This window comes from Leopardus geoffroyi, chromosome D2 (genome assembly GCF_018350155.1).
Source record: "Leopardus geoffroyi isolate Oge1 chromosome D2, O.geoffroyi_Oge1_pat1.0, whole genome shotgun sequence".
Lineage (NCBI taxonomy): Eukaryota > Metazoa > Chordata > Mammalia > Carnivora > Felidae > Leopardus > Leopardus geoffroyi.
The window spans coordinates 33471999-33486266 of record NC_059334.1 but is presented as its reverse complement, the minus strand read 5'-3'; the positions used below and the strand labels follow the sequence as shown (position 1 = coordinate 33486266).

Sequence of the window (14268 nt, the reverse complement as noted above, 5' to 3'; positions counted from 1 at the left end):
GTGAAGAAACCGAAGCCCAGAGTAGTTAGGTGACTTTCCTGAAGTCATAAATAGTGCAAAGCAGGAATAAGAACCCAGATCTTCTGTTTCTGATTAATTTTTCAAATCTTAGTGAAAATTATAGTTCAAAAATGCAGTCTTGGCAGCCATCAACTATTTTCTGCCATCCAACGCAGTTGCTCATTCCACATTCCATGTCAAAAGACTTTGCATTTGATCCCAGGAACACTCTTTCTGTTTCCCTCCCAGTTCGAGCGCCATGACCCGGTGGATGGGAAAATTACCGAGAGGCAGTTTGGTGGCATGCTGCTGGCCTACAGCGGGGTACAGTCCAAGAAGCTGACCGCCATGCAGAAGCAGCTCAAGAAGCACTTCAAGGAGGGAAAGGTGGGTCTCTCTGTTTACAGGAAGAGAAGGAACTGTGAGAAGGTACTAGCACGGGTACCAACAAAATGAGAGTGTCATGAAGCAAATACTATAACTAATTCATCTCTCGTACTTGAAGAAAAAAAAAAAAAAAAAGCAGTGGGCGAGGAATAAGGGCGAGTCCAGAATAACCCCCTAGGTTTCTTGTTCACACAAAGGGTGGCACCATGAACTAAGACTGAGGAATTAAAAAGAGAGACTGGTTTACAGAGAAAGATAAAGACTTTAGTTATAGATATCTTGAATGTAAGACACCTGTGGACTATCCAATTAGAGATGAGTAGCAGGCACTTGGATATTCAGATCTACTTCAGATGACTGAGATAGGTTTGGGAATTATCAACACACTATTCAAGTTAAAACCATGAGATTGCCCAAGGAATTTTCTGTATTATACAGAAAAGAACTGTCTTTTTTTGGCCAGAGACAAAATCAAGTGGAACACTAACATATAAACAGCACAGGAAGGAAATGGTTAGAGAAGGTAGTGCAATCAAAGCCAAGGAAGTAGAGGGTTCAGGGACTGGGGGGCGGGGGATGGGGGGTGTCACATGGGACAGAGAGGGTCCAGTAAACTAAGAGGATAAACATCCATTGGCTTTGGTAAAATGGTAATAATTAATGACTTTTGAGAGAGCTGTTTTATTAGATTGGAGGGCATATTAGAATGGGAAGTAAGGAAGCAGAAAGAGGAAGAAAATGAGGAAGACGGAAGAGGGGGGCTCCAGAAAGAAGGAACTAGAATATGTTAAAAACTCTAAGGCAGTATATTATTAGTCTGCTTGGGCTGCTACAACAAAACACCACAGACTGGGTGGCTTCACCAATAGAAATTTATTTTCTCACAGTTCTGGAGGTTAGAAGTCCATGATCAAAGGGCAACAAATTAAATTTCTAGTGAGGGCTCTCTTCCTGTCCTTCAGACAGCCACCTTCTGGCTATATCCTCACATGGCCTTTCCTTGGTTGTTGGCAAGGTAAGAGAGAAAACCAGAGAGCAGGAGCACAAGAGCACACATGTACACCGGCTCTCTGATGCATCTTCTTATAAGAACACTAATCCTGTCAGTTCAAGGCCCCGCCCTTATAGCCTCATTTAACCTTAATTATTTGCTTAGAGGCCCCACCTCCTAATACGGCCATAATGGGGGTTAAGGCTTCAATGTAGAAATTGTGGGAGGCACACATCCAGTCCATAACAGAAAACACAAAGGTCTAGCATGTGAGGCACCAAAAGGGGACTGTTGTGGTTGGAGCATACTACCAAGGAGGAGAGTGGCCTGGGCTGAGGTTTGAAAGGGAGATGGGGGCCCACATATGCATGGAACGAGTCTGGTGGCATGGGAAGCTCTTTAAAGGGCTGTGAGCAGTCAAATGACATGGTTGTGTGCAGGTTTAAATAAAGGACTCTGGCCACTTTGTGGAAAACAGTTTGGGAAGGAGCAAGCAAAGAAGCTGAAAGACTGGTGCTAAGATTATTAGAGAACTCAGGGAGAGATGATGGAGCATTTTCTGAGCAGCATTGCGATTGGAGACCATGAGTTTGTAGTGGTGCAGTAGTCAACACTGCTCTCTGATACCTTTCCACACCAGCTGCACCTGGCGCAGGAAGGAGCAGATGGCAGAACTGAATCAGCCTCTGGGGTTTTGCCAGGGTATGGGGTGGACAAACTGAAGCAGAAATCAGCTAGAGGGCAGACCTCTTAAAGGTCACCTACATATACACACACCCCACAATGCCAGATCTTCTCGTCTCCAGCCAATACCCTTTCCAGTGGACAGTGGTTACCATGTGGCCATGACCAAGGAACCTGACCTGGCACTAAAAATGTTCCTGTCCCTACACAGCAGTTGTTTCCTCGGTTATGAGGGAAGACTCATCACTAACGGAAAGTGACAGAGGACAATGTTCTCTCCCAGAGACAACTTTTACAGTGCTTAGTACCCAGCTCATATCTGTTGGAAATTATAACTTCAGAAAATCGATGGCAGGTGTTTAGGGGCGCCTGGGTGGCTCGGGTTGGGCGGCCGACTGTGGCTCAGGTCATGATCTCACGACTTGTGAGTTCGAGCCCCGCGTCAGGCTCTGTGCTGACAGCTTGGAGCCTGGAGCCCGCTTCAGATTCTGTGTCTTCCTTGCTCTCTTCCCCTCCCCCACTCGCGCTCTCTCTCTCTCTGTCTCAAAGGCAAATAAACATTAAAAAATAATAATAATAAATTAAAAATTAAAGAGAAAATCGATGGCAGATGTTTAGATGGATTTTTAGTCCCTATGCTGGAAGCACAGTGTTTGCATTAGGAAACACTCTTTTCTTTTTACCAGACTAAGTTTTAAATAAGTTTGGTCCAGACATTTTTTTGACCTTAAAATAATTATCAGAACAGTCTAATTCATGTCTTATTATGAATTTTTTTTAAAGCAATAAATAGGGTGTTGGAGACATCTCCCTTGAAGGAATAGAGTAGCTTTAGCAGGAGTTAATATAAGGCCTGGAGACCTTGCAAAAGAGCTCTGAAATGAAAGGGCAGATTTTGTCAGATGATGAAAATCTGGGGTGCTAAATTACTTCTGGCCCTGAATTTCCAGGCTGCTATAGCAAGGAGATTGAGATTGATCGTCCTCTCATGTTGATTAGTTTGTGAACATAGCAATTAACTATAATGAGCGTTAATGAAGGGCCTTTGCTCCTAAGGTTAGCAGTCTATCTCTCTAGGATCATGTCTCATTAAAGGGGAATCACCATCTGCTTCTTAATGATTTCTTTTATTCCACTTTGGATTTGTTAACATGAAAATGTAAGTTTTCATTTGGCTCATATTAATCATTTTTCTGTGTGGGATTCTGCACAAATTATCAGTCCAGACCTAAAAGATTGATGATCCTAGTGGTGGCATTAAGTAAATATTTGCATACTGCTTAATGACCATGCAATGTTTCACAGCCTTTCACATTTTTCTTTTTCTGTCTTTCCAACAGCCTTGTTAGGTCTCATCTTATCTTTGAGAATATAGAGATGAAGAGAAAGAGAAATTAATGACCCACCCAGAATCTGGACTGAAATCCAAGGCTTTCAATTCCAGATCTTGTCCTTTCTGTATCAGAGTTCTCCTAACCATACCCTTTCTCTAAAGCAGTGCTTCTCAACCCCAGTCACCCAGTATCGCTTGGGGTGCGATTTTTCAGAAATGTGATTGTTGGGGCCCTCTTTAAACGACTAAATCAGAAGCTCAGTGGGTGGGTCCAGGCATCGTTTGTTAAAAGGCTCCTGAGGTGGTTCTCCTGTGCTCTTGCGCTCGCTCGTGAGCCACTGCTCTGGAGGACTGCACTCCGTCGGTGTCTCTAGCTACTTTGCCCCTGAGTAATAGCTAGAAGGACTGGAGAACCTGCCATGCTAGAAAAATTGCTCTATTCGTGCTGTTATGTTTCGTATTTAACAAGGAGAGTTTTCATTTCTTTCTTCCTTTTTTTTCAATGGGAACCGTGTTTTGTTTTGGCTTTATTTTAAAAATTAGCCCCAAGGTGCTTGGGTGGCTCAGTCTTAAGTGTCTGACTCTTGATCTTGGCTCAGGTCATGACCTTGGGATCGTGAGATTGAGCCCCACATTAGGTTCTGTACTGAGTTTGGAGCCTGCTTGCGATTCTCTGTCTCCCTGTCTGTCTCTCTAAAAAAATTAAATTAAAATTTAAAAATAAAATAAAATAAATAAAATAAAAATTAGTCCCTATCCTCTACCAGATTTTCCCCATTTCCCTCAATATCCTTTTTTCTGTGAATAATTCTTCTGGGCCAAATCTGACTCAGCTCTAAAATTTGCTAATTTTACTTCCTCCATATTGTCTTCTCCTCATTAAAAGAAAAACAGAGTTTTCTAAACTTTATCAATGTAATTCACAGGGATGGTTCTCGATGCCTTGAGAGTGCAGAAGCTGTGAATTTTAATAATTTAGCAAATCCACTTAAGGCTGAACTGAAAATTACATTTAGTTCAATGTCAGACATTGCTCTGTGCAAGACACTAAGCCAGATGCTGTGAGAAAGATAAAAGATAAACAAAAACCATCATCTATCCTCAAGAAATATATAGTCTGTAATAATTTAGTAAGAAAAAATATATATACACACAGAGACCTATATAATTTCATATTCAGTACTTATTGAGCAACCACTATGTGCAAAGCACTCTTTCAGATATTAGGAATACAGTAATGAGCAAAACCCAGTCTGCCGCATAGCATTTAATATTCCTAGTGCAGGGAGTCAGATCATAAATAATTATAATAGAGGGCAACTCACTTGACTTTGGGCCTCTTAAGAGCAGTGTCTTACTCGTCTTTGCATGTCCACAGTACAGTGAGTGTCGCATAGGCAAATGTTTGTCATATGCGTTGGTGAATGTGTTAAGTACCCTAATAAAGCTATGAGACCTTTTGGGAGCACCAGTGAGAAAGGTTAGAACCACTGAAGAGATTCTTGGTGGCAATACAATTTGAACTTGGCCTTAAAAGCAGAGTAGGATTTTGACAAGCAGAAGTTATAAAAAAAGTTTGCTTTTGCTACATGTTTCCTGTTAGATCGCTATCGCCAGCAACCTTCTGTCTGTATCAGTCTTACTAATAATGCTACCAGCCACGAAGCAGGGTTTGTACTTAACCAAACAGTTATAATAAAACTATTAGATTATTAACTTTGCGTGTCATCTGTAGATAATATTCATGTGGGCTCTCCTATTCACTTATTTTCACAGCTATTTGAGAGTTGAGCCAGAATGTGGTCATCATGGGATATCAGATTCTAGAAACATTGCTGCATAGCGCTTGAAAAACTCCACAATTATTAGGTGCCCGTCAAAGTCATAAGTACTAGAGCACCTGAGGTGTGGCCATTCAACTAAAAAGACTAGAAACTCTACTGATTAGCTTTGTTTAACTGATTAGCTTTGAAACCTGTCCTTCCCCCAAAGAAGTACTAAGCTGTGAATGACTATTAAGAGAATTTATGGACTTTTCACTATTATATTTCTGGTTTCCCCCACAATTAGTTTCATATACTTCAAAGGTATATGAGAGGTATACTTGTCTCTCTTTCCTATTCCTCAAGGTCATAGACATACCAGAGAAGAGAGTATAGTTGAAAGCTTAATCGAATAAACTCATTACCATTGGTTCTATGGTAATGAGCCTGCCAGCCTGCTAAGGATTCAACCTACCACTTACTGAGTACTTGCTATGGATCAGGCATTTTACCTATCTTCTCCTTAATGATCACATCCTGCTTGGTGGAAAGAATCCCCATTTTTCAGATGAAAAGTACTTTTCAGAGCCTTAGTTGCCTGAGATCACACAGCGTCTTAAGAGGTAGCAACAGGATTCAAAGCCAGGACTTGTTTTATTCCACAGTCAATAATCTTCCTACTAATGAGCCTATTTAATGCTACTCCTTGTTCGCCATAATTTGAATAAGGACAAGGGTTTTGAGGAAATAAGAAAGCCAGTGTATTGCTAGACTCTAGCCTGTGGTCTCTTAAGGAGATGGCTAGAAAGGTAATCTATGGAAGCATTTTGTGTAAGACCTAGAATATGAGGCTAAGAAGTTGGGTTTATCCAGTTGGCAGTGAGAAATCATTGATATTTCGTGAGGAGGAGGAATGAACACATGAAGAAAGTGATGTTTCAGGATGATTAGATATTTGCAGAAATGTAAGCAATAGAAACAGTGTGATTTCCCCCCACTGCCAGGCAACAGTTGAAGAGAATTGTGGGGTTTGCAATGGGAAGATGCTTTACTGGAGCAAGATAGTCATAGTAACACCTATGAAAGAATAACCAAGAAATTGGTGACAGTGACCACCCATAGAGAGGGAGATTGAAAGACAAGGGTAGAGGAAGAATTGCTTTGTACTGTTTATATATTACTATTTCGTAAGATTCATATATTATCTGCTGTAAAAATAATTTTTTAACAAATAAGCAGAAGACTGAGCAGATGATAAATGATAAGATTGGTGCAAGCATAGCATACAAGGAGAAGAAGGAAAAAGGAGAATATTTTATCTTTCCAATCCGGGCAAGTGGATTGATTCCTGGCGATGGATTACCTATGACTGATTAAAAGACAAAGCAAGAGAATCATGTGTGACAGTGGGTTTACCCTCACCCATGGCCTGTCAACACGAGATACCTAGTGGTAACAGCTGACTCCTGAGGAAGCCACATTTCCCTTACCCCTCTTTCTAGTCCAACTGCATTTTATATTGTTAACAATTTTATTGAGATATAATTTATATACCATAAAACTCACCTGTTTTAAATGAGCAATTCAATGATTTTTAGTAAATTTACAGAGTTATGCAATCATCACCGCAATCCAGTTTTAGAATATTTTCATCACCCCGAAAAGATCTGTTACGCTAGCTTGTGGTCAGTCCCCATTTCTGCCCTCACCCCAGACAACCATACACCTTTTCTCTGTCTCTACAGATTTGTCTCTTCTGGACATTCACGTAAATGCTTTCATAACGTAATACGGTCTTTTGTGTCTGGCTTCTGTTACTTCTCATCATATTTTGAGGCTTATCCATACATTCTGTTGCTTGTATTCATTGCTGTGTTTTACTGCTGAATACAGTAAATACTGTTCCATTGTATGGATGTACCACATTTTGTTTACCCATTCACCAGTTGAACATTTGAATTGTTTCCAGTGTTCAGCCACTGTAAATAAAACTGCTATGAACATTCATGCACAGGTCTTTATGTGGACCTATCTTCATTCCTCTTAAGAAAATTCCCAGGAGTAGAATGGCTGGCTTGTATGGAAAAAATTGAGTTTAACAAAAGCACCGAACTGTTTTCCAAAGTAGATGTACAATGTTACATTAACAGTTTCTCTACATTTGCACCAACACTTGTTACTGTTTGATTACACTCATTCTGATAGGTAGGTAATGGTTTCTCATTGTGGTTTGATTTGCATTTCCCTATGACTGATGATCCTGAGCATTGTTTCATGAACTTTTTAGCCATTCATATATCTTATTTGGTAAGATGTCTATTCAATTACTTCTTAAAATTGTGTTCTTGGGCGCCTGGGTGGCTCAGTCGGTTGGGCGTCCAACTTCGGCTCAGGTCATGATCTCGCGGTCCGTGAGTTCGAGCCCCGCATCAGGCTCTGTGCTGACAGCTCAGAGCCTGGAGCCTGTTTCAGATTCTGTGTCTCCCTCTCTCTCTGACCCTCCCCCGTTCATGCTCTGTCTCTCCCTGTCTCAAAAATAAATAAACCTTAAAAAAAAATTTTTTTTAATTGTGTTCTTATTTTCTCATTATAAAGTTGTAAGAGTTCTTTAAAATTTTTTTTACATTTATTTATTTTTGACAGACAGAGGAAGACAGAGTACAAGTTGGGGAGGGACAGAGAGAGAGGGAGACACAGAATCCGAAGCAGGCTCCAGGCTCTGAGCTGTTAGCACAGAGCCTGACGCGGGGCTCGAACCCACAAGTTGTGAGATCATGACCTGAGCCGAAGTCAAACGCTCAACCGACTGAGCCACCCAGGCACCCTGTAAGAGTTCTTTAAATCATTCTGGATACAAATCCTTTATCAGATATGTGATTTTTAAATATTTTCTCCCAGTCTGTGATTTGTCTGTTTTCTCAGTATTTTGAAGTACAAAAGTTTTTAAGTTTGATGAAGTCTAACTTACCAGTTTTTTTTTTTTCTTTTATGGATTGCACTTTTGGTGCCATATCTTTTTTTTTTTTAAGTGTATTTATTTTGAGACAGATAGAGAATGTGAGCAGGAGAGGGGCAGAGAGAGAGGAGAGAGAATCCCAAACAGGCTCCACACTGTCAGCATAGAGCCTGATGTGGGGCTCAATCCCACAAACTGTGAGATCATGACCTGAGCCAAAATCAAGAGTTGGGTGCTTAACCACCTGAGCCACCCAGGCGACCCTTGGTGTCTATCATATCTAAGAACTCTTTGTCTTACTCAAGGTTACGAAGATTTTTTTATGTTTTCTTCTAAACATTTTATCAATTGCTTTTAGTTTTGAAAGACAATTCTATTTGCTTATTCAACAAATTTCTAATGTTAAATTCACTTTTTAAATATTTATTTAAATTTTAGTTAATATACAGTGCAATATTGGTTTCAGGAGTAGAATTCAGTGATTCATCACTTGTATACATCACCCAGTGCTCATCACAATAAGTGCCCTCCTGCATACCCATCACCCACCTCCCTCCATCAGCCCTCAGTTTGTTCTCTATTGTTAAGAGTCTCTTGTGGTTTGTTTCTCTCTCTTCTCTCTTCCCCCCTTCCCGTATGTTCATCTGTTTTGTTTCTTAAATTTCACATATGAGTGAAATCATATGGTATTTGTCTTTGATTGACTTATTTCACTTAGAATAATATATTCTAGCTCCATCCACATTGTTGCACATGGCAAGATTTCATTCTTTTTAGCCTTATCTCCTTTTTTTGAGTCATCTAGAGCCCAGGGTTTTTTTTTAATGTTTTATTTTTATTTATTTTGAGAGCGAGAGAGCAGAGAAGGGGCAGAGAGGAAGGGAGAGAGAATCCCAAGCAGGCTCCACACTGTCAGTGCAGAGCCTGACGCAGGGCTCAGACCCATGAACCATGAGATCATGACCTGCACCAGAACCAAGAGTTGGACACTCAACCAGCTGAGCCACCCAGGTGCCCTTAGAGCCCAGTTTTCTATAAGTCCATCTTTCCCAAGGTAGGTAGATAACCAGTTTGTTGAACAGTTGGACCCAGAATAAAATAACTCCTGCTTCTTCCACTTCCCCATAGTGTGTCAAGAAATTCCCTGTGATGCCATGCCTAAGAGAAGGTTATTTCCTCTTGCCTACTATTCTACAGGTCACGTCACCTGCCAGTGGCCTGTACACAACTATTGCCTTCCAGTCTGAACAGCTCAATTTGCAGAAATCACATCCTTTCACTTTCCATCCATGAACCTCATGTTAAAGTCTTATTCTAGCTTTATTGCTAGAAAACCCTTTGGATTTTTTACTAAGATAGTTATGAAGAAATAAGGATTTTGTGACTGGCGTCATCTTTTCTTTAAGAAGCCTATCTAAATTGTAAGCTCTATAAAATCAAGGCCCGTGTCCAAAGCAATTTTATTTCCCTCACTGTTCCTGGCATAGTGCTGAGTCGTTAGTAAGTGCTCAATAAATATTTTTATTGTATCTATATAATAAAAGGTAAAATGTTACATATTTCAATTTAATAATGCCATAATGTGATATGTATCCCACTGTTTTTCTATATCATCAAATGAATAGCCATTCAATTCAGATTTTCTCACTGTCTGACCTCAAATAATTTTCAGCATGAGTATTCTGGCCTTGACCTATTGTATTTGATGTTTCATGATAAATTAAGTAGCAAACATTAGAGTTTGCTTTTGTCAGAGGGGATCGCATTTCCTGTACCATGCCCTTTGTTTTAGAAATTTTATGTTAACCATTTTTAAGTGTATAGTTCAGTGGCATCAAGTACATTCATACTGGGGCATCTGGGTGTCTCAGTCCATGAAGCATCTGCTTCGGCTCACGTCACTATCTCATGGTTTGTTAGTTTGAGCCCCACGTCGGGCTCTCTGCTGTCAGCACAAAGCTCACGCCAGAACCTCTGCCCCCTGCCCCATTCTCTGCCTCTCCCCTGCTCATATTCTCTCTCTCTCTAAAATAAATGAACATTTTTTAAAATCTTGAAAAGTACATTCATACGGTTATACAACCATCGCTGCTATCTATCTTCCCAAATTGAAACTCTGTACCCATTAAACAACAATTCCCCGGGGCCCTTGGCTGGCTCAGTAAATAGAGCATGCAATTCTTTCTTTCTTTTTTTTTTTTTAAGTTTATTTATTTATTTTGACAGAGACAGTGGGGAAGGGGCAGAAAGAGAATCCCAAGCAGGCTCCATACTGTCAGCTCAGAACCCCATGTGGGGCTCTAACTCATGAACTGCGAAATCATGACCTGACCTGAAATCAAGAGTTGGACGCTCAACCAACTGAGCCATCCAGGCTCCCCAGAGTGCCTAACTCTTGATCTTAGGGCTATGAGTTCAAGCCCTATGTTAGTCATAGAGAGTATTTAAAAAAAAAAAAAAAAAAAAAAAAAAAAGAAGGAAGGAAGGAAGGAAGGAAGGAAGGAAGGAAGGAAGGAAGGAAGGAAGGAAAAGAAAGAAAGAAAAAAAAAGAAATTCCCATTTCTGTCTCTATAAACTTAAATAATTTAGGTACCTCATATAAGTGGAATCATACAGTATTTGACCTTTTGTGACTGGCTTATTTCACTTGATATAATGTCTTCAAGTTTCATCCATATTGCAGTTTATGTCAGAATTTCCTCCTTTTTAATGGTGACTAATATTCCATTTTGTTTATACATTCATCCATCAATGGACACTTGGGTTTTTTTCACCACTGCATGTCTTCTGATGGAGGAGAAGAGAAGACGGTATTAGGTATCCATCCACAAGCAGGAGATATTGTAGAACCTGTACTTCCCTCTAGAAGATTGATGCTAGCCTAGTGTTTACATTAGATAGCATACCAAGGCATTTGTATAAGGAATAAGCCCTATCTCTGGATGCTCTAAGTTAAGGCCAAAAGAATGGCCTCAAATTAGGGAAAAATTACTTCTAGTTCACTGCCAAAAATTATGGAACTTGGTACATAGTAGGTACTCCATATATGTTGGAATGCATGCTTAAATTCAGATGTACCACTTTGCATAAATTGCCAAAAACTGGAAACACACCAAATAGAATGGATAAAAAAAACTGTAGTATAGGGGCGCCTGGGTGGCCCAGTCAGTTAAGCATCTGACTTCAGCTCAGGTCATGATTTCATGGTTCATGAGTTCAAGCCCTGCATCGGGCTCTGTGCTGACAGCTCAGAGTCTGGAACCTGCTTCAGATTCTGTGTCTCCCTCTCTGCCCCTCCCCCACCCATACTCTGTCTCTTTCTCTCAAAAATAAAACATTAAAAAAAACTGTGGTATATTCACCTAACAGAATACTAATGGCAATAAAAGTGAGTTAACTACAGAATACAAAAACATAGACAAATCTAAAAGAGAGAAGCCATATATAATAGAATGCATACTGCATGATTCCATTTTTGAAGTTCAAAACAAGCATAATTAAACTGTTTCTGTTTAAGGATGCATAAATAGATAGTAATGTTGTTTTTAAAAAAGAAAGAGAAGAAAGAAAGAAAGAAAGAAAGAAAGAAAGAAAGAAAGAAAGAAAGAAAAAGAAATCCCCTAAAAGTCAGAACAGTAATTAACACTGGGAAAAGGGGCTTACGACTGAGAAAGGGACATGTTGAGGGGAGAGAGGAAGGCTTCCAGGATGCTGAGAATAGTCTCTTCCTTGACCGGAGTGGAGGTTCTCTGGGTGTTCATTTTTATAACAGCTTGTTGTACTCTTTTTGTTGTTGTTGTTGTTGTATATGGCTTTATTTGAAAATAGCACTGGTTTTTTTTTTGTTTGTTTTATTTATTTATTTTTTTTTTCAACGTTTATTTATTTTTGGGACAGAGAGAGACAGAGCATGAACGGGGGAGGGGCAGAGAGAGAGGGAGACACAGAATCGGAAACAGGCTCCAGGCTCTGAGCCATCAGCCCAGAGCCTGACGCGGGGCTCGAACTCACGGACTGCGAGATCGTGACCTGGCTGAAGTCGGACGCGTAACCAACTGCGCCACCCAGGCGCCCCTATTTATTTTTTTTAATTTACATTCAAGTTAGTTATCATATAGTGCAACAATGATTTTAGGAGTAGATTCCCCATTTAGCCCATCCTCCTTCCCACAACCCCTCCAGTAACCCTCTGTTTGTTCTCCATATTTAAGAGTCTCTTATGTTTTGTCCCCCTCCTGTTTTTGTATTATTTTTGCTTCCCTTCCCTTATGTTCATCTGTTTTGTATCTTAAAGTCCTTATATGAGTGAATTCATATGATACCTGTCTTTCTCTGACTAATTTCGCTTAGCATAATACCCTCTAGTTCCATCCACGTAGTTGCAAATGGCAAAATTTCATTCTTTTTGATTGCCAAGTAATACTCCATTGTATATATATACCATATCTTCTTTATCCATTCATCCATTGATGGACATTTGGGCTCTTTCCATACTTTGGCTATTGTTGATAGTGCTGCTATAAACATTGGGGTGCATGTGTCCCTTCAAAACAGCATACCTGTAGTTTGTTGTACTCTTATGTTTTACTCAGCTTTCTATATGGTCATATTCCACAATAAAAAGTTTTTTAACTTCTATTGTTCTAGGGAAATTATAAAAGATCGTGTGACATATTTATACATACAGTATTTTAGTTCTTAGTCTGATTGATAAAATGAGAAAGATACCATTGACCTGAGTTGGGAGAATACCAGGAAAGAACTATATATTGTCTATATTAAAGTTTCCTTATTACTGAGTTCCCCATGTGGATTTCTGGGCCCTCTATTTTGGGGAAATGGAAATTGGAAGGGGAGCAGCACTAAGTAGAAGCCAGTCAACATCAGCAGTCCCTTTAAGGATCTGATGCTTCATTAAAAGGCATTCACCTTGATGTCTCCCCAGTGTTACCCACTTCTTAGAAACTATTCAATTCCATCACAGCGTGATGTGTGAGAAGTGGGAAATGGGCAAAGAGGACAAATCCTCCACCCTGTAAGAAGACTCCCTTGGGCCTAGTTATACAACTACTCTCTCTTGAGCCATCAGAGAAAGTCCCATCAGAGATCAGCAAATCTTGGAGCAGCTTTTGAAAAGAGCTCCATTCAGAGAATTTCATCCGATTAAAGTTAAGTGGCAAATTGCTTCGTTAGTAGCTTTTAGATTGACATAATGAACAGCTTCCCAACTGCTTGGGTTCTGCTAAATCCTGAAACCGTTCCCCTGCATATCACTGACTTTGGTGATTTTTTAATTGGCTTAAGCCTCAAAAAGCTTAGCTGGCCTAAGGGTAGATTATTAAAATGGACATCCTGATTCTAGTACAACTTAAGATAACATGTAACAGATCCAGGGGCTAGAGCTCATTTAAGAAGTGTCATAATAGATATTGTGACTAATTGGAGGGCACAGTTAGAAATATTTTTAGTAAAGATGTCCAGCCATCACTGTAAACAGCTTCACGTCGGATTTTACACGGGAGGGGAAAGCAATTAGCCAGCTTGCCTTTTTCAGGGTAGAATTCTAGAGTTGTGTTCCCTATACAAATTTGGCATTCTTTGACTAATTTATTCAGTTTCTGTTCTAGACATAGCATAGTTTTGTTTTGTTTTGTTTTTTTAATCTATGTATTAAGAGAGAGAGAGCATATGCACACAAGTGAGGGAGAGGGGCAAAGGCAAGAGGGAGAGAGAGAGTCTTAACCAGACTCCATGCTCAGCACGGAGCCTGACATGGGGCTTGATCTCACAACTGTGGGATCATGACCTGAGTCAAAATCAAGAGTCAGACGCTTAACCAACTGAGCCACGCAGGCACCTGAAACATAGCATAAACTTCTGATTTGTAGACGTGAATAACCACCTAGTGCTCTGCATTTTGTGCCGCTTTTTGTTACAGGTTCCTGCCTTATCTTGCTGTCTCTCTTCTTTCAGGGTCTGACATTTCAGGAAGTGGAAAACTTCTTCACTTTCCTAAAGAATATCAACGATGTGGACACTGCATTAAGCTTTTACCATATGGCCGGGGCATCTCTTGATAAAGGTAATGAAACCCAGAAGTTTTTCTTGAAGGTATAAATATTGAATCTGTAATCTGTTAGGTGACTACCCCTCC

The 14268-nt window shown here is 40.1% G+C and overlaps 1 protein-coding gene across 8 annotated transcripts in view; it reads left to right on the top strand.

Moving 5' to 3' along the window:
- MICU1 (mitochondrial calcium uptake 1) overlaps window positions 1-14268 on the top strand; it is a 254880-nt gene that overhangs the window by 208921 nt on the left and 31691 nt on the right. For all 8 annotated transcript variants that reach the window (XM_045437716.1, XM_045437712.1, XM_045437718.1 and 5 more), the window contains 2 exons: window positions 250-387; window positions 14088-14196. In XM_045437716.1, the coding sequence (XP_045293672.1) occupies window positions 250-387; window positions 14088-14196 (247 nt within the window). The remainder of the gene's footprint in view (window positions 1-249; window positions 388-14087; window positions 14197-14268) is intronic.